Here is a 26,541-nt window from a genome sequence, read left to right on the forward strand (position 1 = left end):
CTGTAATTGTTAGTTTGCTTACTGTAATATCTGTAATTTGTATGTAACCCCCTTCTCATGTACAGCACTATGGAATCAATGGTGCTATATAAATAAATAATAATAATAACTATAAGAACTATAAGAAGTTGTCAACTCACCCCCTCAAAAACTACAGTGCTGGGAGCTGGGATATGGTCACCTTAGGGTGTTGGAAGGTTCTTCATTCTGCATCTGGTCTGGAGAGCCTCAGATAGCTTAAGGTAGCGCAGACACTTCTAGTGTGCTGGAAGTCAATGTCAGTCTTGTGAGTACGACTACAACTGGAAGTTGGCTTAGACAGGTAATTCTCTATCTTGATGCACACAATGACAAGATGCCATGCCACTTCCAATTCTGCATTCTTTTTCTGGAGGCACCCTCCTTTGATCCTATGAATCTTCTCAAGGGATGACAGGGATCCAAAGGAGAAGCAGGGGAACCAAGAGACAGCACCACCAACCACTTTCCTAGGAAGACACTCGCTCCAACGAACACCAGAGAAGACTTTCCCCAGGTAAAACATCATCTACTGCAATCTTCTCCCAAGTAACCCTGGGCTGTAGGTCTCCCTCCAGGAACAGGAAACCACACTAAACAGTGTGGAGAGATTTCACCTTGGTTTTTCTGTAGGTTTCCTGTTCTTAGGTGTTGATATTCTCTCTCTTTATTGGAAAGGTATGAAGAACATTTGGCATTTCTATTCCCCTTTGCCAGTAAGCATGGATTTTAACATGAGTAAGTTTGGCCCTTGTAAAATCTAATTATAAAACCACTTTTTTCTGCGACTTAACAGTTTGATGTTGTTTTATGTTGGCCACCTATTGGCTCAACTTGCAACCTGAATAGAAGGTGAGTGCAAGACCGAGTTGAAATAGATTAACCCTTCACAGTAGCTTCCATGTTATGTTCTGGCAAGGTGAGTGACAATTTATCAAAACTAGGGCTAAAAAGTGCACGGCAAGTCATCTGATCAGATAAGTTGGCTGACATTTGAGACTTGCTGTTGCTTGGCTGTATTGAAAGTGAAAAAGGCTCAATGATAAAAATAAAACCATCTCACCCTAGGTATGCAGAGATTTCAGTTAGCAGCTCATACAAGTCTCTTATCAATGGTACTGGGCGGGGTCCATATACACACTCATTAGTAGCCGAAGGTACCAAATCCGCCCGACGCCTTAGCTCACAAATGATTCATCAGGGGAGTAAATCAATGCTGTCTGGTCCCTGAGTTGTGAAGTTGCGGGCCTTTCCATGGAGGGACTTATATGAGCTGCCAAACTATAGTTTCATTTTTATCACTGAGCCTTTTTTATTATATTCAATCCCTGCCTTATTATACTAACTGCATACCGTCAAAATGTACCATGTTGGAGGGTGAAGAGTGGGGGTTGTCATTTTGTTTTTATCTCACTGGTTGTAAGGTTGTGAGGTTTTTGGTACTGAGATTTTGTTCTCATTGTGCCACGATAGGTGTTGTGTGATTTTGTTGGTTTTATTTTTCGTTTTGGTTTTGGTCTATTTTTTGGTTTTGGTCTATTTTTAGAGTATTTATTAAAGGTTATGTTTTAAGGTTTTAATATCCCCACTTATTGCTTTTCATACCATTTGTATCAGGGGGATACATCCATGATATTCAAATTACTATTTCAGTATTTAAAGTGAACCTGACACATGGTGCTAAATCCGTGGGCAACATGTATCACACACTGGCTGAGTGATCACAGTCGGGTATATTCAACTCAAACGCCGCGGCATTTCAGAGAAAAACATTTTAATAGCTGCCATGGACAGAGACCACGCTATAGGCTAGTCAGACAGGGGGGTCCCCAGCGGCTTCTGTCCGCCTGCTACTAATGACAGATACGTCTCTGCCAGTGAACGTGTAAAGGCAGAGACCTGTCAATCCAGGGTCAGGTTCACTTTATATATTATGAAAAAAAAAAAGACACCTAAAATTAATGACCCAAATTGACAAATGTCAGACAGTTATCAGATGCACATCACTTGCATTGTGGCCCGTGGTAGCAAAATTGAGCACAACTTGAGGCATAAACCAAATATTCAGCATGTTTGAGTGTCAGGTAGCAGTGCGACAATTAAGTGTTGCAATTTATAGTGTTGCAATGCAGTGAAGTGCTAGTATCTCCCCTGTAAGGCCGGGGCACACTTGCGAGTGTGATGCGAGAAACTTGCATCAATACCCGCGATGCCACCGGCACTCGGGACCGGAACGTTCAGCTGCGTAGAAATACATGCAGCCGCACACTCCGGTCCTGAGTGCCAGGCATTGATGCGACCGACTCGTGCGAGTTTCTCACATCACACTCGAAAGTGTGACCCCGGCCTAAGTGGGGCAGGGATGTTGGATTGTTCTCTTCTTCCGCCATGCACTGGTACTGCGGTTCTCCACCACACAAATACTGTCAGGTATTAACAGGCATTTACCAAGACAAATGTAAAATAATGAATCGGACAATCATTAAGAAGCTAAGTTCATTTAATATACACACACAGTCTTTGTTTTTACTTACATTAAATACATTGGTAGATTGGGGGGAGATGTTCATTATGGTTACAACTGAAGTTAGATTTTTCGTAATGCAAATAAGAACAGAAAAAAAAAGCATATTAAAACAGAGAAATTTTATTCTCTCAGAGCTGCGATATACCAACTTGGTCCAGGTTTCACCCATGTGCAGATAGGGAATCGAGGTGAAGTTGGCAGTGTCATTAGTATTTGGAGTACAACAATGGTTGCTTGTGGCAATTCATCCGGACATTGAAAAAGAAAAAAAAAAAAAGCACGACATGGCTATCTGTTGTCCCATAACTACATCTCAGCAGTGATTTTATTTTCTCTAAAGTGAATTGTATGTAGTGAGTCCGAGCCAATGATGTTCATCTAAAGAAGAGATTTGCAGAAACAATGGATATGCGAGTTTCCGTGAAATCAACTGCATACATTGCTTGCAACATCTCCGTAAAAATAAATATCACTTTTCAATCAGCTGCAATGATTAATAAAACGGTTTAAAATTTCAATAGCCCACTTACATCTTCCACAGGCAGAAGGACGTCCTACATAAACTCTGCTACATACACTCACTGTTCCATCAGCAGAAAGGTGTGTCAATTGTAGCGGCAACCATAAGATGTACAAACATGGATCAATTAGTGTCCAGTTTGGTAATTTGCATAAAAGTTCCAAAAAAAGGATGTGATCTCTGTCAGAAAATTTTTTAGGTTGACATCAATATACCGTAGATAGTTGGAGGGTATCTTAGTATAGGCTTTTCTTACCGAATACAAAAAAACACAGAACAAAAAAAAAAAAAAACCAAAAACACAAAAACCCTAGGCCTGGCAATGCAATTAATTTCTGGGACATGGAAATTTTGTGCAATCATATGCATATATGCAAAGTACATGCAGAAATGCTCTAAAAATTAACCTTGGAGATTGGACATATGTGACTATCATAACTTTAATAAGTTGCCCAAAGAGCGATATGTGAACGTGCTCAGTACTTGAGAAGAAGTCTAGAGCTTCGTATATTATTTGTAGTGTTGGGAAACCATCATTAATGCCTATTACACTGCACAAAAGGTGCAGATTTTCAGTATATGTGCAATATCAGTATAGCAGAATTAAGTAGTAAAGTACAGCAAAAGTGGCAGAAAATACAATAACAGTGGTATAATGTCTTTTAACCTACCTCCAATGCCATGATAATAAATCCTAATGAGTATCATAAAACATGCACCAAGGAGGACCTGTAGGATAAATTCCCATGCAGCAATATAGAAAATCAGTTTAACACAACTGAATGATTTTCTTCTAGCCCCATTAAGGTTAATTTGGACAGTCTCAAATGTATGCAACAAATCTGCTGCTTGTGAATATATCCTTATAATAACTCCTAAAGCTGTGTCATTCATGAGCTGTCTAGCCCTCCTCCAAATGGGACGTTAACAGAATCAAGAGTAAGAAAATGTAGTACACCCTTAACGACAGTCCTGTCCACCTATGGAAGGAAGGCACATATCAAGAGAAAACTGGCAATCCATTAAGTCACCAACACAAATGAGTAAGAACACTTAAACACACGCAGAAAGGCACAAACCTGTCATGCCAACTGGTGTCTAGATAAGACTTAGGAGAACCTCACGAGTCAGATTTGGTTCATTGTTCAACCTGCCTTAATGAGAAGACTCCTTGGTAGGGTGAAGAGTGGTTAATAATGTACAAATGTATGTTGTGATGTGAGAACATAATGACTATTCTAGTGGAGGATGATGATCTTTAATAACCAGCCGTTTGCTACATGATAACCAAAAATGTAATTCCTTAATACAATAAAAGCAAAAATGCAAAGAAGAGCAACTTTTCCACCACTTGAGAACCAAAGTCGGCACTGCTGGTGGCAACCCTTACAGAAGGTAACACTAAACACACAGGTCTGTATGGAAGTTGCAGATTACCAACCAAAATACTATTATATGGGGCCTCTACTAGACGAGGAGAAAAGGGTCATTTAGTGACGGCCTTCTCTATGGTCACACACCGTGAAGGAGTGATTGGTAGGAGACTGGTTTAGCTAACCATTGCCAAGTGGCATCAGGACTTGCAGAACGGTAGGTACAATATATCTCTCCAAACTGGAAATCCATCATCTGTCACTCTGTCCATAGTCTACATATCGATGGCGCTTTGCCTACGGTCATACAGCAGTTCTGCATCGTTACATCACTAGTTGGATCTGCTGCACAAATGGATGGAAAAACCAAGTGCTGTATAAAATCCCTGAAAACCAGATGGCCAAAGAGTTTTAATGACTGCGGCATGCAGCGCTGCCATTTTTTCATCAAGTTTCTGTAAACCTTTTTATGTGCTTTAAATTCCAGACACCAATCCGATTTCTACTGCGTCATGAGAGGCCGCTGGGTTTCCCGCCTGGGACCGCCCCCACAATCCCCATCAATGGAAGGTGTTCTCACCCCTTGCAGTGCTTCACAGTAATAGAAAAATCTCATGTATTCATACCTTCCGCGTTTACACCAGTGCATCACCCATAAAATAGTTCTTCATGATTTCAGACTAAATCTAGAGTAATGTGAATGATCATTTACCAGCTACACTTGTCCAGGCGCACAAATAATGCGTTTAACAGGAGAAGCAAACAAGAAATTAAACATTTACAAAGTACTGTAGCAAGATTTGTAAGTAACGTGAGGCTTCTTCAAAGTCTGAAGATCTATAGGGTGGTGGACAGACTGCAAAACAGAAAGAAGTAGATGGAAGGTAGAAGATAAGTAGTAGGTGGGTGGAGGGCAATCTACGTGAATTCAAAGAAAAACCAACATTAAAGTCACTATATGCAGCTATAATACAAAGTAGAATCAGTTTTTTTTTGCTTCTTTTCTTGTTGGCTCTGTTGAGAAGGCGCGGTCCCCAGAAGATGCGATCCTTTGCAGTGTCACAGGAGTAGTCTGTGTGTGTTTGTTGGAAGCAGTAAAAGGAATAAACAGAAATTAATACCCACAATAGTGCAGTTAGCAGGGAGGTTGCTGAGGGCTGCAATGGTGTGGGGGGTGGGAGAGGTTAGTAAGGGAAGTTTCGAGCTGCTCGCTTTGCTTCCATGTGTGTGCTGATATCCATAGTGAGGAGGGTAAGTGGGGGAAGAAGGGAAAGTCTTGGCAGAAGAGTGAGGTTCTGGAAGGGAGTTAGGATGGATTTCTGGAAGGTTGAAGGGCAGGTGCAGGAAGAGAGGTTATAATCTTATCTTGAATCCCCTTTGTTCTCCAGTCTCCAGTATTAATTGCTGCAGCACTGGCTCCTGTTCTGCTGCGTCTGCTCATGGAGATCCACACCCCGGCTTCGCCCAGCTGCCCCACTTGTGTTCTGGGGCTCATTTTTTGGCAGCTTCTTAGCTGTAAAAGACAGACAGGATTTCATTAAGGCATATCATTTTTATAGAAGCAAACCCTATTGGGGGGGTAAGAAAACTAAACTAAGTGGTCTGATCCTACTTTCTGGATTATGGCTGTGCTCTTGCTGAGCAGAGTAGAAGCTTACGGCCCAGATTCATCAAGACTGGTGGTGTTCACTCCACTCTCGATGAGGGGGTGTGCTGGAGTCAGAAACGCTTGATGCACATCTGAAAAGTGGTGTGCACCTCGCAACAAATCTTAATCACGTCAAGGGCTGGAGTAAGAGATCTGCTGCAAGATAAACCACAGCTCATCATGAATTTAGACAAGCTGCGGCATCACGCCGACCCTCCAGCTTAGTGAAACAGAAATCAAAAGTCACAAAATCGGTGTGAATTTTGTGTTTTGCCAAAATTTTGCAATCTATCAAAAGAGATTTCCACTAGAATTCTGTCCGTACAATTGGGGCCTATATGTTCAGCGCATGATGGGTCATTTTTGCACAGAAATTACAACCATGTTCGCACATATGGGAGCAGGAGAAAAGACAGGCGACCAGGCTTGTATGCTAACAATAAGTTAGAGGAGAAAGTATGCCATCCTTCGAACACCCACTGAGTTATGAACTTACAGGACAGCAAGCAGAAATAGTGATTGCAAATCTCAAAAATATACGGCGGATTTTCTTGCATAAAAACTTTGCTTTGTCTAAAGTTATGAAGAAAATATTTATTTTTATATGGTCTATAAATACTACTATATACCACATCATGCATTAGTAATTTACCACTAAAAACAAAATAAACAAACCCGAACAATATGATACTTGCACATTTTGTATACATTGACATGATGTCTTTAGGATGCCTGCTGACCCGCTGTAGCTGCTTTAGAATAGAGAAAGCATCTACTATTACAAATGGAGGGGGTATGTGGGGATAAGAGCAGAACAGTGTGTCAGTGCTGTGAGATAAGAGCTGCAGGGAGTCACATACACCACTTTGGATCTGTGACAGCCATCATCCCATTATTCCCAATGCCTGGAATAGATTCAGAGGTGTCTATAATGCTACACTGCTCTGTTCCCCTCCCCACTTTTTATCACATAGGTGCTGGTAGTTAGACTTGTGTGACTTGGTTAGGTACATCAGTCTTACCATATCACACAGAGAAAACTGGTTCTGATCTTCTCTGGAGGCTTTTTTTTCCTTCCGGTATGTTACGTCCCACTTATAGGTCGGTAACATCATGTAGGTGAAAAAGTAAACATGCCCAGACCCTTGTTATAGTGGAATTTAGTATATAATCTTTACAATGTTAATATCTCCACAACAGAGATGAGAAATTAAAGAAACTTTTTTTTTACTCTGCCGACACTATTCCATGATGTGGCCAGTTTAATATGCTCAAAAAACTGGTGAAAGGTCTCCCTTAATGCACTTGCAGGAATATGAAGAGTAGGAAGAGACTTGAACAACTGCAGCCATTTACTTCCTCTCCTGTAAGAGATTGACAACTAGAAATATAATATCTCTCTCTATATATATCTATCTCTCTCTAGTAATAGTAATATGTATAAATCATATAGTAAAAATCATGTAATAATATACATATACACACACACACACACACACACACACACACACACACACACACACACACACACACACACACACGACCAGCCTGCACCTTCACTATAGGCCCCCATACAGATCAGAGAGCTGGTGGCTCAATAGTTCCATCTCTCCTGACTCCCACAAACACAGTAGTGATATTGGTGGATTCGGCAAACAGACCAATGTGTATGGGCGCCAAACAGCTGTAAAATAATAGACAATGATATCTTCCCGTTAGTGAATGGTACAAACGTGGGGTGAACTCACTAATTTAGACTGTGCTGCCCAACAACCTAACGTGTGTTCAATGTTTGCTGACATTCAACCGGTCTATATTAAAAGAAAAGAAAGATGCAGGGAATAGAAAACCCCCCCAGCTGTCCGGCAGGGCTAACTGCCCACTTGGCAGGACGGAGGTTGCATGTGCATGGAGATGGTGCATTTGAAGGATCAGCTTTCCTTGTAAAACAACCCAATGGTCAACCAAAGCCCAGAATTAGCAAGAACTAAAAATGATTACAAAATGATGCTGAACCTTTTCCCACAATACTATATATTAGGGCTTATTTAGATGTCTGTGAACATTGTTTAGGGCAGAGACCGCTAATGAACGGACTGGCCGTGGGTCTCCCAACCGAAGCATGACTGCTTGATATATTTCTATGATGCGGTCACGCTCACGTCAGGACTCTCAGCCAGTAGTGCATTGCCAAGATGGGACTGAAATCTACGGATGTCTGTAGGAGCCCTTATTCAGATCTGCTTCTCCTGTCCACATACAGGACTGCGTGTACAACATGACAAGCTCCCTGTAAAGAGAATTTTCCATTTTAAAGGAAAGTGGATGCTGAAAAGCTATAAAATATTTAAATAAACACAGCAGGTACTCACGCTCTAGGTCTAGCGTTTTAGCGGGAGCTGTGACATTACATCAATAATGCGCATCACCGCTGTAGAAAGTCTCGGAGCTCAGCGGCTGTGCCAAAGTAGACAGTAAAAGCCAATGAACTCAGCAATTGGCTACAGCAGTGAAGCGCATGGTCAACATGACGCTATAGCCTCAGCCAAAACACAGACACGGGCCACGTCAAAGACTGCGCTGAACCTGGGAGGGAGAGTACCTGCTGTTTATCATTCTAGAGCGTTTGGAGATCACTTTCCAGAAAGTGGAAAAGCTTTTTCATTATTTTCCTAATCTTTTAAAGCACTGCATTACATTCAGAAGGCCACACATGGACAAACCTCTCCCCAATCCCCTACTGACGGAATAAAAATCTCGATTTACAGAACACAGTTGTGTCCAAGTTATGACGCAAGAATAGGAAAGGATGTGAATGAGAGGTGACTGCATCTCCTGCACAAGAAATTTTCCGATACCACACAAGGTTTACAGCAAATCTGCAATATATTAGAAAACCCATTGCCAAAAGTTGCTCAGCAATGAAACACATCTACCATAAAGCACAGTAGTTTTACTTAGACTGGAGACCAGAAGGACTACAAGAAACCTCGAGCAACCTAATCATCAGGGAGTAGAGAAATAAATACTAGACGTTAATGGTGATTTTCTTTTGGACTTGAGAGGTTCTACCAGCAATCACAGAGTAGACCACGTGTCACATTCTCACCCGCAGGAAGAGTATATTTGGCCCATGATGCCGGGGCGGGTCCCCAGAGTATATTTTACAGCGACATCAGGCAGGTCCCCTGCCTGACATCACACTTTCAACTATACTGAAGTGCTAGATGCTAATAAAGTTGAAAGCAATGATGGAGGAGTGAGCGTCAGCTGAGGTTCTCTCTCTCATAACTACCCCTCTGAATCTTAAGTCTCAGAGCAGCGGGCGTGATGAGGTCATTACAATGCGCCCACTGTACCAAGATGTGCAGAGGATCTAAGAAACCATGAGGAGACTGGACCAGCGGGAGAACAGGCACAGGTGAGTATTTCGTTATTTTTTTAATGTGGGGCCATTATACTGTATGGAGCACTATGTGGGGCCATTATACAGTATGGGGCACTATGTGGGACAATTATACTTTATGAAAAGCAATGCAGGGCCCTGATATACTGTACGGATGACTATGTGGGTCTCATTCTACTGTATGAAGCATTTTTTGTGGCCATTATACTCTATGGAGGGCTGTGTGGGGATTACAGTTGGAGAATTGTACTGTGATGGGGGTCACCATTTGTCGGGGGGATTGATGGAGGAAGCACAGTAGGGTCATCATACCGTGCGTGTGGAGGAATTCACTTTGGGGAGATCATACTGTTTTTAGGGACACTTGTTTGAATCATACTTTATTATCTTTATTTTTCAAGGTTTTTTAGCCATTGTTATTACATATTTAAAATAAGGCCACCCGGCCATATGCTTTTTACTGTTCTTATATAACATATTATATTATTCCAATAACTTATTCTAAGATCGACTAATTAAAATATACTTTGTTCATGGGACAACTCCTTTAAGTTTGTTTCCATGTGAAAAATGTCAACGTTACATTTTATTCTAAGGAAAAACTTCAATTGTAGACACTGTTTTAAAGAAAAACAATATATATAAATCAAGGTTGGCATGGGACTTTGTCCAAGCTTTTAATTTTAACCCTCTGTGTATTTGCCATTGTATTTGGCAGACAATTTGGCTTTGCTAGAGGAAGGAAGGTGAACTGATCACCTTCCCTCTCCTCCACCAACCAAGTAAAGTCCCAACAAAGAGGACAGTCAGAATTGAAATGTATATTTTCAGTTTTTACGGAAAAGTAAAAGAGCAGTACTGTGTCTGAAGAATTGCTTGCTTCATGAGAATAATGATAAGTTAAATGATGAAGAGCAGGTCATTGGCTTGGAGGTTAAATTATTAACAAGAGCACAGTAGAGCAATAGCGTTATAAACCCTTAAGTGTCACTATCAATTACAGCCAATCTGATAAACAGCACAATAAAGAAACCTTTCAATAAATTAATCTTGGTCAATGCAGCCAAATGATTGTACCGGAGAGGGTCACTGACACATGTACGTACGCTAGAGGTCATCTGAATGGAATAGAAAATGCTAAAGGTAGAAGTATCATAACATGGAGGCAACAAACCTGCATATTAGTAGTAACGAGAAGCCACGGCCTGGCTCAGACACAGAGCAGAGACCACAGCTGTATGTGCGTGGTTGTCATAGGCGCCTCCTAGAGGCGGCACTTTGCGAGTGGTATTCAGCTATTCTCCGACCCGGTTGTTAAAACGATAGCTGGCTCACACAACAGATAAGAAGCCGGCTGTCTGCATTTAATTGTATTCATGTCTGAAAGACCCAAGTAAGGGTACCGTCACACATTGAAATTTCCATCGCTACGACGTTACGATTCGTGACGTTCTAGCGATATCGTTACGATATCGCTGTGTCTGACACGCTACTGCGATCAGACACCCTGCTGAGAATCGTACGTCGTAGCAGATCGTTTGGAACTTTCTTTCGTCGCTTGATCACCCGCTGACATCGCTGGATCGTTGTGTGTGACAGCGATCCAGCGATGTCTTCGCTTGTAACCAGGGTAAACATCGGGTAACTAAGCGCAGGGTCGCGCTTAGTAACCCGATGTTTACCCTGGTTACAAGCGTAAACGTAAAAAAACAAACCGTACATACTCACCCGTCGGTGTCCTTCAGGTCCCTTGCCGTCTGCTTCCTGCTCTGAGTGCCGGCCGGAAAGTGAGAGCAGAGCGCAGCGGTGCTCTGTACTGTGTGACCGCAGTCTACGACGCTGGAGCGATGATTATACGACGCTGCGACGTCACGAATCGTGCCGTCGCAGCGATGAAAATTTCAATGTGTGACGGTACCCTCAAACTGAAGCTCGAAAGACTGACACTTGCAGGGTCAACAGAATGTACAGCAACGTAATGAGGTCACCGGATGGCGCTGCCGACATCAAGTCTATGTCACAGAGGACTAGAAGATGGTGGAAAGGAAACCACTCCAATGGAGCCAAAGAATCAGCAAAGGGGGAAAAGTGTGAAAAGGGGCATAGTATAGAGACTAGCCAGAGTAAGGGGGAGGATTGGGGGGTGCAGTATAGAAAGGACACAATATGGAGGGAACAATATGCAGAGGGGCGAAGAGGGACCATAGTATATAATTTCAACACTATAAGTAAAACAGTGAGTGAGGTGACAGTAGGAGTCTGGCCAGTATAAGGGGGGCATTGTGTGAAAAGCGGGCAGCATAGGAGTGAGCGAGGTGAGAGTGGTAACGTGTACAGGGTAAATTTCCAATCCGTAGTGTGGCAGCCTTATACAGAACTCAGTAGAGAATTGCTAGATCTGAAGCAGAAAAAAAATACAGGGATTTTATCAAAACTGCAGAAAGCAGTCCAATAGGTGATACCGTATTTTTAAAACGCACTTTTTTCCTCCAAAAAATGTGGAGGAAATTGGGGGGTGCATCTTATAGACCGGATGTAACTGCTCTGGCTATGGTGGAAGGGTGGGGGAGCGGCAGTGGCGCCGCATCAGGTCACGGGAGGCAGGAGTCAGCTGCTGCTACTAACTCCTGTGACCGCTGCTAAAGAGAAATGAATATTCACTGCATTCCACGTCCATGGGAGTGTAAGGCAGGGAATATTCATTGCTTTCTAATAGCGGACACCGTGTTAGCCACAGCTGGGCATTCGCGTGTGCCTGCTACTTAAGGCAATGAAAATTCACTGCTCTCCACTCCCACAGGCGTGGAATGCATTAAATATTCATTCCCTTTAGCAGCGGGCACACGTGAAAGCACGGCAGCTGCAGGAAGCCGGCGGCTGCGGCTAACACATAAAAAAAACCCATTATACTTACCTTCCTGCGCTCCTTCGCAGCGTCCTGTTCTTATGCCAGCAGCTGAGTTATGCTTGTAAGCAGTGTATGGCAGGTACGTCATGCGCTGCTTACAAGCCGAGGACAGCTGCCAGAATACTCACTGCTCTCCACGCAATCCCGGCATGTAGAGCAGTGCGTAATCTGGCAGCTGTACCTGCCATACACTGCTTACAAGCATAACTCAGCTGCTGGCATAAGAACAGGATGCTGCGAAGGAGCGCAGGAAGGTAAATATAATGGTTTATGGTTTTGTTTTTTATGTTTTTCTGATGGGAGCCAATCATACCAGGATGGAGATGGGGGCCCATGCATACCAGGATAGTATATATTACTACAGAATTGGTCACATTAGTTTTAAACAGTACATATCAAACCAATAGCATGTCATAGGATCCATGTCAAGTTGTCTTTTCCATTCTGTTCAATATGACATTATTGCCAAAACAATAAACTTATCCAAACTCTACCTATTCTGTAATCCCTCCTCTTAATCGCCCCCACCTCTCTGCGTGCATCCATAAAAAAATATAGTTTACGGAATCAGAATATGTCCATCAATACATTTAAGACGATACCATCTGGTGCCCTTCAACTGGGCTCTGTGTCTTTGACCACATTTTTTGTTTCAATTTTTTTTTCTAATTTCCTCCTCTAAAACCTAGGTGAGTCTTATGGTCCGGTGGGTCTTATAGTTTGAAAAATATGGTAAGTTGCTAGAATCAGGGACTCTACACCTACATCATTCTGACTTCAAATTGGGTAACAAAAAGCTGGTGACATATTCAATACAGTGGATGAAATAAGTATTGAACATGTCACCAATTTTTTAAGTCAATATATTTCTAAAAGGTACTGTTGACATGACATTCTCACCAGATGTTGGCAACAACTCATCCAGTCCAGACAGGCAAAGAAATCAAACCAAAGATGTCTATAGATTAAGTTATGTATAATAATGAGAAATGACACAGGGAAAAAAGTATTGAACACACAAAGAAAGAAGTGCAAAAAGCCATGGAAAGTCATGACACCAGCTGAAATCTATCAGTAATTAAAACGCAATCCCGCCATTAAGAGTAAAATAATATCACCTGGTTCAACAGATGGCCTATACAAAGGAGTTTTATTACCAAGGTGCCACACAAGAAACATCTCTTGATGGGTAAAACCTGTGACCTGTCTCAAGACCTTTCTTCTTGGTTTCAGAAGAAAATAGAATTAGACTTACCGGTAATTCGGTTTCTAGGAACCTTCCACGACAGCAGTATCGGAGGATGTCTCCCTGCCCTAATAGGGGACAGGAAACAAAGAGGTTAAATACCCCTCCCCTTCCTGCAACCACCAGTGTTTTTTCTGGGCACAGTAGCATGTATAGTTACCACTTAAATGCAGGAATCATCTAATAAATACATCAGATAGGGAGGGAAATTAGTGCTGTCGGGGAAGGTTCCTAGAAACCGAATTACCGGTAAGTCTAATTCTATTTTCTCCAGTCACCTTCCACGACAGCAGTATCTGAGTGATACCAACCGCTAATTTCTTTAGGGAGGGACAACTGCTTGGAGAACGCATCTGCCAAACGATAGGTCCCTATTGAAGTTGAGCCCGTAGTGTCTGGTGAATGTATGGACTGACAACCAGGTGGCGGCTCTGCATATCTGCTCCGATGATGCGTTTCCCCTCTCTGCCCAGGAAATCGAGACTGAGCGGCTGGAGTGGGCTTTTAGTGAAGCAGGAGGTGCAAGCTTCTGGGATGAGTATGCAAGACTAATGGCTTGTTTAATCCAATTAGCGATTGTGCTTTTGGCTGCTTTCTTGCCCTTATTTCGTCCTAACCACTGGACGAACAGGTTTTGGTCCAACCTCCAACTTTCTGTCTGTTGGAGGTAGAACAGGACCACTCTACGGACGTCCAGGGTGTGAAAGACCTCTTCTTTTGGATTAGAGGGATTTGGACAGAATGAGGGTAAAATGATGTCTTGATTTCTGTGGAAGTCTGAAACTACCTTAGGCATAAAGGAAGGGTCTAATTTGAGGATTATACTATCCATGGTTATGGTCAGGAATGGCTCCTGGACTGATAAGGCCTGTAGTTCCCCTATACACCTGGCGGTAGTGATGGCTACCAGGAAGACGGTTTTAAGGGTCAGGACTTAAGCTGGAGGCTGAAAGGGGTTCAAAGGAGTCACCGGTCAGACCTTTTAAGACAAGGTTCAAGTCCCAAGGAGGGGTGTGGACGTGAAGTCTCGGACGGATTCTAGTTGCCGATGTTATGAATCGTTTGATCCACCGGTGGTTTGCTAGATCTTGGTCGAAGAAAGACCCAAGAGCTGACACCTGAACCTTTAGGTTACTAGGTGAAAGCCCCAGTTCCAAGCCCTTCTGGAGGAATTGAAGGATCTGTGCAATATTTGGGTTGAATGGATCCGGTCTGTTCGGGAAACACCATGACGAGAACTTTTTCCATATTTTGCCATAAATTGCATTAGTTATTGGCTTCCTACTCTTTTGTAGGGTTTCAATTACTTCCTGTGAGAGACCTCTGGCTCTCAGGATCTCGGCTTCAGTAACCAGGCTGCTAGTTTTAGCTTGTGTAGGTCCGGATGGATCAGGGGACCTTGTTGAAGAAGGTCGCGTCTTTGGGGAAGCAGAATCGGGCCTTCTAGACACATGCTTGTTAGTGCGCTGAACCAGCTTCTCCCTGGCCACAATGGGGCTACCAGAATCGTTGTAACTTGATCTATCCGGATCTTCTGTAATGTTCTGGGTAGCAATGGAATTGGCGGGAATGCATATGCCAGGGCAAACTCCCAGGGGTGGGAGAAAGCGTCCAGTCCCTGCGCCTCGTTTGAAGAGGTCAGGGAGAAGAAGGTGTTTGACTTTGTATTCCGATTGTTGGCGAACAGGTCCACATCAGGAGTTCCCCACCTCCGGACTAAGGATAGGAATACATCCTGGTTTAGAGAACACTCTCCTGGATGGAAGTCCCTCCTGCTGAGGTAACCCACCTGGGAATTGTCCAATCCCTTTATATGTACTGTGGAGATGGACAGAAGGTGATTCTCCGCCCAGGAAAAATCCTTCCAGCAGTTATCTTTAGGCTCGAGTGTCCTGTGCCCCCTTGGTGCCGGAGATAGGCCACAGTGGTCATAATGTCGGACATCACCCGTACATGGTGACCTTGAATGAGGGCAGATGCGGCTCTTAGCGCCTCCTCCACTGCTTTCAGTTCCCTCAGATTTGAGGAACTGTGTCTTACATCTGGGGGCCACAACCCCTGAAAGTGGGAGCCTTCGATCAAGGCGCCCCAACCTCTCTGGCTTGCATCTGTTGTGAGTACTCCGAGAGGAGTCTGATCCCAGTTGACTCCCCGATGTAGGTTTTGGGAGTTCAGCCACCATGAGAGGGAAGATCTCGCATGAGAGGGAATCTTCCTGGTTAAAGCCATTTGGCGTCCTCTTGAATACGCCAGGATGTGAGATTGCAGAATTCTAGTATGGGCTTGGGCCCAGGAGACTGCCTGGATGCATGATGTCAATGAACCCAGGATTGACATAGAGTCTCTTAGAGTCGGGGTTTTTTGGCTTCTGAACCTGGAGATCCTGTGGACAAGATCGATCCGACGGTCCTCAGGTAGAAAGGACATCCTCTTTTCCGAGTCCAGAAGAACTCCTAGGAATTTCTTCCGTGGAGATGGCCGGAGATCTGATTTTGCCAAATTCGGGATCCACCCGAGTGACCTTAGGATATCGAGGACCTTTGTCACGTCCTGATTGAGGCACGAAGCGGATGGGGCGATGATGAGAAAGTTGTCCAAGTATGGAATGACACAGACCCCCTGTTGTCGGATAAAGATTACCGCTTCTGACATGATCTTGGTGAAGACCCGTGGAGCAGACGAGACTCCGAAAGGAAGGACATTGAATTGATAATGGCTGACTCGCTTGTTTTGGGAAATTGCGAACCTGAGGAACCTCCTGTGGTTTGGATGTATTGGCACATGGTAGTATGCGTCCCTCAGGTCCAGCGTCGCCATTACCCAGTCCTGACCAATCAGCGGGATTGCTGATCTGATCGATTCCATTTTGAATCTTCGGTATTTTATTAACTGATTTAGAGGTTTCAGGTTTATGATGATACGGTGTTTCCCAGAGGGTTTTTTCACTAGAAAAAGGTGGGAATAGTGACCTTCCCCTATTTCCCGATGTGGTACATGGGAAATCACCTCTGCCTGAAGCAGGCTTAGAATATCCGGTATCAGTGATTCCCGAAGTCCTGGAGACTGTAGAGAAGTGATGGTTAGACGGTGAGGGGGAGGACTCTCGAACTCCAATCTTAGGCCTTCCCGTATGGTACGCAGGACCCACCGATCCGTGGTGATCGTCTGCCATTGGGAGAGGAATCGCAAGAGTCGACCTCCGACCGGAGAGCAGTCATTGAGGTCTGCTGAGGTTGGGGGACCAGGATATTTCTGGTTTTCCCTCCTTTGGGGTAGCTCCCCCGTCCTGATTTGCCCCTGCCCCTGTAATTTTGTTGGGGAGCTTGGTCACGGAGGGGGGGGGGACACAAAAAAAAACGCTTTCTAGGGTTCTTTTGTTCCGGAAGGACTTTCTTCTTATCTGAGGCTTTGTCCAAGATTTCATCCAGGACAGGCCCAAATACATAATGACCCTGGAAGGGAATACCACAAAGCTTAGACTTTGAGGTAATATCCCCTCCCCAGGATTTAAGCCACTAGCCAAACATGTCATCCTGTACGGAATGGCCCTCTACCTCCTGTTCTACCCCCATGGTGCCCCTCACCATGGAAACTAACTCTTCCATATTTTTTATTGTCAGATTTGGGAGCGGAGGTAGAACCCTCATTCTCCCAAATGTCCTCTGAACCCGAGGTATGTATCTCGCTCGAGTCAGAAACTACAGGGGCTATCTTCCTTTTCTTAGGAGGGGGAGGCTGCAGTGTTGGGGTTTGAGAAAAGGCCGCCATGGAGGACTGAACCTCTTGTCTGATGAGGGTTCTGATGCTGTCCATGAGTGAGGGCTGTTCACTACGCAGAACTTCGTCTGTGCATGGTTGACAGAGCTTCTTTTTATATGCGGAGGGAAGCTTGGACGCACATGCAGCACACTTGCGGCTGGGCATCTTATCCTTCCTAGGGGCAGGGACCTTGTCTCCCTAAAACGAGAGAGAAAGGCGGACTAAGTCACTTAAATTAAGAATGCACAGCAAGGGACATCATCCCACTACTTACAGTTAGGGGGGTGTACGCTGGGCTCCGCATGAGCAGAGTGTAGGGGTTTGTCGCCGTCTATATGGCCAGTGGTCCAGAGACAGAGGGTCACAGACAGAAGGTCTTACCTGGAGGCTTCCCCAGCCAGGAATAAATAATTTACCGAGGCTCCCAGCAAATTTGGTGGTGCTCCTCCTCCTCGTTAGCGTCCGTGGGGGGGGGGGGGGGGTCAGAGACGCCCGTCATGGCTGCCGCTGGATGTCCTGGGGGCAGGGACGCCGGCCGGCACGCGCGGGAGCTTCAGCGTATGGAGCCGATGAAACCGGAAGTTCGGGTGTGCGTCACTTCTGGTGTGCGCGTGCCACCACCAGCAGCAGCGTGGAAGAAGGAGGAAGCCGGGGAGCTGCAGGAGGACCCCGGCGCACCACACTGCCCTGCTTTGCCTCCCGAAAAAGGCGCGGGTAGGGCGGGTGGAGGTCCCAAGTGGTGGACACGGAGATGGAAGCAGTCCAAAGGAGGAGGAGAGCGGAGCCCCCGACCTCGACTGCCCGGCTTCAAGGTAACAGTGCTCCCGATCGCCGGCCACGGCAGCACTATCATAGAACCTCTTCATGCCCCATAGGGGACAGGAAAAACACTGGTGGTTGCAGGAAGCGGAGGGGTATTTAACCTCTTTGTTTCCTGTCCCCTATTAGGGCGGGGAGACATCCTCTGATACTGCTGTCGTGGAAGGTGACAGGAGAAATTCTAAACTACTTAATGTTACAGTGAGCACTGTTGGGTCATAATTCAGAAGTGGAAAGAAGCATCTTTTCATTATCAACCGACCACGACAAGGTGCTCCCCACAAGATTTCAGACAGAGGAGTGAAAAGAACTAGCAGAAGAGCTGTCCAAGAGCCAAGGACCATCTGTGGAGAGCAACAGAAAGACCTCGAATCAGCAGGTAAAATTATTTCAAAGTAAACAAAGTAATGCACTGAACATCCATGGACTGTATGCACGCTCACCACACAAGACTCCATTGCTGAACAAAAAGCATGTTCAAGCGCGTTTCAAGTTTGCTCAACAAAATTTAGACAAGCCTGCAAAATACTGGGAGAATATAGTCTGGTCAGATGAGACCAAAACTGAAGTTCTAGGATGCCATAATACACACTATGTCTGGAAGCCAAAAGGCACAGCATATCACCCCAAGACCGCCATACTAACAGTCAAATTTGGAGGTGTGAATATCATCACCTGGGGCGGTTTTTCAGCAAATTTACTGAGCATATTTTAATTAAAAAAAATAAAATAAAATTATATATATATATATATACACACATATATACACTCACCGGCCACTTTATTAGGTACACCATGCTAGTAACGGGTTGGACCCCCTTTTGCCTTCAGAACTGTCTCATTTCTTCGTGGCATAGATTCAACAAGGTGCTGGAAGCATTCCTCAGAGATTTTGGTCCATATTGACATGATGGCATCACACAGTTGCCGCAGATTTGTCGGCTGCACATCCCAAAGATGCTCCATACAAGGCAGGATGGATCCATGCTTTCATGTTGTTTACGCCAAATTCTGACCCTACCATCCGAATGTCGCAGCAGAAATCGAGACTCATCAGACTGTCATGTTCTCAATGGCAAGAGAACATAGCATCAGCATATATAGGAACTAGCTCTTGTTAGATGGGAACTGAGCTGACCATGAACTAAACCTAACGCACAACTAGCAGTGGCCGGGTAGCATGCCTACGTTGATTCTAGATGCCCAGCACCAGCCGGAGGACTAAATAATGCTAGCAGAGGAAAATATTAGTCCTAGCTCACCTCTAGAGAAATACCCCGAAAGGAGACAGAGGCCCCCCACATGTATTGGCAGTGAATTAAGATGAAATAACAAACGTAGTATGAAAATAGGTTTAGCAAATTTGAGGTCCACTTACTACATAGCAGAAGACAGAAAGGACACTTTCATGGTCAGCTGAAAACCCTATCAAAACACCATCCAGGAATTACTTTAAAACTCTGGCATTAACTCATAACACCAGAGTGGCAATTCCTGTTCACAAGAGCTTTCCAGACACAGTAACGAAACTACAGCTGTGAACTGGAACAAAAATGCAAAAACAAACATGGACAAGAGTCCAACTTATCTAGTAGTTGTCTAGGAGCAGGAACAAGCACAGAGAGGCTTCTGATAACATTGTTGACCGGCAAGCAACTAACAGAGCAGCAAGGTTATATAGCAACTCCCACATCTTGATGGGAACAGGTGAACAGAGAAGATGAAAACACCAGTTCAATTCCACCAGTAGCCACCGGGGGAGCCCAGAATCCAAATTCACAACATCAGACCAAGCAACGTTTTTCCAATCTTCTACTGTCCAATTTCGATGAGCTTGTACAAATTGTAGCCTCAGTTTCCTGTTCTTAGCTGAAAGGAGTGGTACCCGGTGTGGTCTTCTGGTGCTGTAGCCCATCTGCCTCAAAGTTCGACGCACTGTGCGTTCAGAGATGCTCTTAGGCCTACCTTGGTTGTAACGGGTGGCGATTTGAGTCACTGTTGCCTTTCTATCAGCTCGAACCAGTCTGCCCATTCTCCTCTGACCTCTGGCATCAACAAGGCATTTCCGCCCACAGAACTGCCGCTCACTGGATTTTTTTTCTTTTTCGGACCATTCTCTGTAAACCCTAGAGATGGTTGTGCGTGAAAATCCCAGTAGATCAGCAGTTTCTGAAATACTCAGACCAGCCCTTCTGGCACCAACAACCATGCCACGTTCAAAGGCACTCAAATCACCTTTCTTCCCCATACTGATGCTCGGTTTGAACTGCAGGAGATTGTCTTGACCATGTCTACATGCCTAAATGCACTGAGTTGCCGCCATGTGATTGGCTGATTAGAAATTAAGTGTTAACAAGAAGTTTGACAGGTGTACCTAATAAAGTGGCCGGTGAGTGTGTGTATATATATATATATATATATATATATATATATATATATATATATATATATATATATATATATATATATATATATATATATATATATATATATATATATATAGTGGGGCAAAAAAGTATTTAGTCAGTCAGCAATAGTGCAAGTTCCACCACTTAAAAAGATGAGAGGCATCTGTAATTTACTTCATAGGTGGACCTCAACTATAGGAGACAAACTGAGACAAAAAAATCCAGAAGATCACATTGTCTGTTTTTTTAACATTTTATTTGCATATTATGGTGGAAAATAAGTATTTGGTCAGAAACAAACAATCAAGATTTCTGGCTCTCACAGACCTGTAACTTCTTCTTTAAGAGTCTCCTCTTTCCTCCACTCATTACCTGTAGTAATGGCACCTGTTTAAACTTGTTATCAGTATAAAAAGACACCTGTGCACACCCTCAAACAGTCTGACTCCAAACTCCACTATGATGAAGACCAAAGAGCTGTCAAAGGACACCAGAAACAAAATTGTAGCCCTGCACCAGGCTGGGAAGACTGAATCAGCAATAGCCAACCAGCTTGGAGTGAAGAAATCAACAGTGGGAGCAATAATTAGAAAATGGAAGACATTCAAGACCACTGATAATCTCCCTCGATCTGGGGCTCCACGCAAAATCCCACCCCGTGGGGTCAAAATGATCACAAGAACGGTGAGCAAAAATCCCAGAACCACGCGGGGGGGACCTAGTGAATGAACTGCAGAGAGCTGGGACCAATGTAACAAGGCCTACCATAAGTAACACACTACGCCACCATGGACTCAGATCCTGCAGTGCCAGACGTGTCCCACTGCTTAAGCCAGTACATGTCCGGGCCCGTCTGAAGTTTGCTAGAGAGCATTTGGATGATCCAGAGGAGTTTTGGGAGAATGTCCTATGGTCTGATGAAACCAAACTGGAACTGTTTGGTAGAAACACAACTTGTCGTGTTTGGAGGAAAAAGAATACTGAGTTGCATCCATCAAACACCATACCTACTGTAAAGCATGGTCGTGGAAACATCATGCTTTGGGGCTGTTTCTCTGCAAAGGGGCCAGGACGACTGATCCGGGTACATGAAAGAATGAATGGGGCCATGTATCATGAGATTTTGAGTGCAAACCTCCTTCCATCAGCAAGGGCATTGAAGATGAAACGTGGCTGGGTCTTTCAACATGACAATGATCCAAAGCACACCGCCAGGGCAACGAAGGAGTGGCTTCGTAAGAAGCATTTCAAGGTCCTGGAGTGGCCTAGCCAGTCTCCAGATCTCAACCCTATAGAAAACCTTTGGAGGGAGTTGAAAGTCCGTGTTGCCAAGCGAAAAGCCAAAAACATCACTGCTCTAGAGGAGATCTGCATGGAGGAATGGGCCAACATACCAACAACAGTGTGTGGCAACCTTGTGAAGACTTACAGAAAACGTTTGACCTCTGTCATTGCCAACAAAGGATATATTACAAAGTATTGAGATGAAATTTTGTTTCTGACCAAATACTTATTTTCCACCATAATATGCAAATAAAATGATAAAAAAAACAGACAATGTGATTTTCTGGATTTTTTTGTCTCAGTTTGTCTCCCATAGTTGAGGTCTACCTATGATGTAAATTACAGACGCCTCTCATCTTTTTAAGTGGTGGAACTTGCACTATTGCTGACTGACTAAATACTTTTTTGCCCCACTGTATGTATGTATATATATATATATATATATATATATATATATATATATATATATATATATATATATATATATATATATATATATATATATATGTGTATGTCTGTATGTATGTATGTATGTATGTATGTATGTATGTATGTATGTATGTATGTATGTATGTATGTACAGTGCCTACAAGTAGTATTCAACCCCCTGCAGATTTAGCAGGTTTACACATTTGGAATTAACTTGGCATTGTGACATTTGGACTGTAGATCAGCCTGGAAGTGTGAAATGCACTGCAGCAAAAAAGAATGTTATTTCTTTGTTTATTTTTTTTTTAAATTGTGAAAAGTCTTTTCAGAGGGTCATTTATTATTCAACCCCTCAACCCACCAGAATTCTGTTTGGTTCCCCTAAAGTATTAAGAAGTAGTTCAGGCACAAAGAACAATGAGCTTCACATGTTTGGATTAATTATCTCTTTTTCCAGCCTTTTCTGACTATTTAAGACCCTCCCCAAACTTGTGAACAGCACTCAAACATGGTCAACATGGGAAAGACAAAGGAGCATTCCAAGGCAATCAGAGACAAGATCGTGGAGGGTCACAAGGCTGGCAAGGGGTACAAAACCCTTTCCAAGGAGTTGGGCCTACCTGTCTCCACTGTTGGGAGCATCATCCGGAAGTGGAAGGCTTATGGAACTACTGTTAGCCTTCCACGGCCTGGACAGCCTTTGAAAGTTTCCTCCCGTGCCGAGGCCAGGCTTGTCCGAAGAGTCAAGGCTAACCCAAGGACAACAAGGAAGGAGCTCCGGGAAGATCTCATGGCAGTGGGGACATTGGTTTCAGTCAATACCATAAGTAACGTACTCCACTGCAATGGTCTCCATTCCAGACAAGCCCGTAAGGTACCTTTACTTTCAAAGCGTCATGTCAAGGCTCGTCTACAGTTTGCTCATGATCACTTGGAGGACTCTGAGACTGACTGGTTCAAGGTTCTCTGGTCTGATGAGACCAAGATCGAGATCTTTGGTGCCAACCACACACGTGACGTTTGGAGACTGGATGGGACTGCATACGACCCCAAGAATACCATCCCTACAGTCAAGCATGGTGGTGGCAGCATCATGCTGTGGGGCTGTTTCTCAGCCAAGGGGCCTGGCCATCTGGTCCGCATCCATGGGAAGATGGATAGCATGGCCTACCTGGAGATTTTGGCCAAGAACCTCCGCTCCTCCATCAAGGATCTTAAGATGGGTCGTCATTTCATCTTCCAACAAGACAACGACCCAAAGCACACAGCCAAGAAAACCAAGGCCTGGTTCAAGAGGCAAAAAAACAAGGTGTTGCAGTGGCCTAGTCAGTCTCCTGACCTTAACACAATTGAAAACTTGTGGAAGGAGCTCAAGATTAAAGTCCACATGAGACACCCAAAGAACCTAGATAACTTGGAGAAGATCTGCATGGAGGAGTGGGCCTAGATAACTTCAGAGACCTGTGCCGGCCTGATCAGGTCTTATAAAAGACGATTATTAGCTGTAATTGCAAACAAAGGTTATTCCACAAAATATTAAACCTAGGGGTTGAATAATAATTGACCCACACTTTTATGTTTAAAATTTATAAAAATTTAACTGAGCAACAAAACTTTTTGGTTTGTAAGATTTATGCATCTGTTAATAAATCCTGCTCTTGTTTGAAGTTTGAAGGCTCTAACTTATTTGCATCTTATTAAACCTGCTAAATCTGCAGGGGGTTGAATACTACTTGTAGGCTATGTATGTATGTATGTATGTATGTATGTATGTATGTGTGTGTGTGTGTGTGTGTGTGTGTGTGTGTGTGTGTGTGTGTGTGTGTGTGTGTGTGTGTGTGTGTGTGTGTGTGTGTGTGTGTGTGTGTGTGTATATATATATATATATATATATATATATATATATATATATATATATATATATATATATATATATATATATATATATATATATATATATATATATACATATATATACACACACACACATACATACATACATACCAGTATGATGAAGATGAACCTAGGGTGAACATTTCAGCAAGACAATGATCCCAAACACAAAGACAAGAAAAATTAATTGGTTTCAGAGAAAGAAATTAAGGTTGCTAGAATGGCCCAGCCGATGATTTAAACTGAATTCAGTAGAAAAGTTTATGGAAGGAACTAAAGCTCAGGATTCATAAAAGGAGCTCACACAACCTTCAGGATTTGAAAAAAGTGTTTGTGTTTTAGAATGGTCAGAATCACACCAGAGCAATGCATGAGACTAGTTTTTCCATACAATCAGAGTAGTTCCCTGGATCAACGCCCCATCAAGGAATCTAGTATTTTTAATCTATAACATTATACTTTTCAAGAAAGGCATCCAGTTCCCTCTTAAATTTAAGTAATGAATCACTCATTACAACATCATACGGCAGAGAGTTCCATAGTCTCACTGCTCTAAAGGCCCCGTCTCACATAGCGATTTACCAACGATCACGACCAGCGATACGACCTGGCCGTGATCGTTGGTAAGTCGTTGTGTGGTCGCTGGGGAGCTGTCACACAGACAGCTCTCTCCAGCGACCAACGATCAGGGGAACGACTTCGGCATCGTTGAAACTGTCCTCAACGATGCCGAAGTCCCCCTGCAGCACCCGGGTAACCAGGGTAAACATCGGGTTACTAAGCGCAGGGCCGCGCTTAGTAACCCGATGTTTACCCTGGTTACCAAAAAAAACAAACAGTACATACTCACCATCTGATGTCCGTCAGGTCCCTTGCCGTCTGCTTCCTGCTCTGACTGAGTGCCGCCGTACAGTGAGAGCAGAGCGCAGCGGTGACGTCACTGCTGTGCTGTGCTCTCACTGTACGGCGGCACTCAGTCAGAGCAGGAAGCAGACGGCAAGGGACCCGACGGACATCAGATGGTGAGTATGTACGGTTTGTTTTTTTTACATTTACGCTGGTAACCAGGGTAAACATCGGGTTACTAAGCGCGGCCCTGCGCTTAGTAACCCGATGTTTACCCTGGTTACCAGTGAAGACATCGCTGGATCGGTGTCACACACACCGATTCAGCGATGTCAGCGGGACCTCAACGAAAAAAAAAGGGTCCAGGCCATTCCGACACGACCAGCGATCTCGCAGCAGGGGCCTGATCGCTGGTACGTGTCACACATAGTGAGATCGCTACTGAGGTCGCTGTTGCGTCACAAAACTTGTGACTCAGCAGCGATCTCGCTATGTGAGACGGGGCCTTTACAGTAAAGAATCCGCGTCTGTTATTATGCTTAAACCTTCTTTCCTCCAGACGTAGAGGATGCCCTCTTGTCCCTGTCTCAGGTCTATGATTAAAAAGATCATCAGAAAGGTCTTTGTACTGTCCCCTCATATATTTATACATTAACATAAGATCACCCCTTAGTCTTCGTTTTTCCAAACTAAATAGCCCCAAGTGTAATAACCTATCTTGGTATTGCAGACCCCCCAGTCCTCTAATAACATTGGTCGCTCTTCTCTGCACCCGCTCCAGTTCAGCTATGTCTTTCTTATACACCGGAGACCAGAACTGTGCACAGTATTCTAAGTGTGGTCGCACTAGTGACTTGTATAGAGGTAAAATTATGTTCTCCTCATGAGCATCTATGCCTCTTTTAATGCATCCCATTATTTTATTTGCCTTTGTAGCAGCTGCCTGACACTGGCCACTAAATGTGAGTTTGTCATCCACCCATACTCCCAGGTCTTTTTCAGTGACGGTTTTGCCCAGAGTTTTACAATTAAGCACATAAATATACATCTTATTTCTTCTGCCCAGTGCATGACCTTACATTTATCCCCATTAAAGCTCATTTGCAAGTTGTATATGTCATATGCCGTTATTCTGATGACCTTTATCCTTTTGTTCAGATGTGTCAGCTCCCCTTGATTCAGTCTGTCCCATCCGTTTCTCCTGAAGATGACCTTCCCGTTGTTCAGATATTTCAGATGCCTTTGATTCAGTCTGTCTCATCCGTTTCCTTTCAAGCCGGGACTCACTTTTTTCACTTGTCAGCTGCACTCTGGTCGGAACAGCAACTCTCTTACTGTGAGTCAATTCTCATAAATGATTATGAAGGAACAGATGAATGACAGGGGCAGTGTTCTGGATCACTGCGTTGAGAAACACGTGATGGTGTCTCCGCAGTGTTGGATGTTTTGGTCTCCCC

General features: G+C 43.9%; 1 protein-coding gene across 1 annotated transcript in view; it reads right to left on the reverse strand.

The window, feature by feature from the left end:
* Window positions 1-2,500: 2,500 nt before the first annotated feature.
* Window positions 2,501-26,541, reverse strand: part of RAB5B (RAB5B, member RAS oncogene family) — a 62,197-nt gene continuing 38,156 nt past the window's right edge. The window contains exon 6 of the mRNA XM_077297571.1: window positions 2,501-5,951. Within this exon, the coding sequence (XP_077153686.1) occupies window positions 5,836-5,951 (116 nt within the window). The 3' untranslated portion in view covers window positions 2,501-5,835. The remainder of the gene's footprint in view (window positions 5,952-26,541) is intronic.

Source organism: Ranitomeya variabilis, chromosome 3 (genome assembly GCF_051348905.1).
Source record: "Ranitomeya variabilis isolate aRanVar5 chromosome 3, aRanVar5.hap1, whole genome shotgun sequence".
Classification (NCBI taxonomy): Eukaryota; Metazoa; Chordata; class Amphibia; order Anura; family Dendrobatidae; genus Ranitomeya; species Ranitomeya variabilis.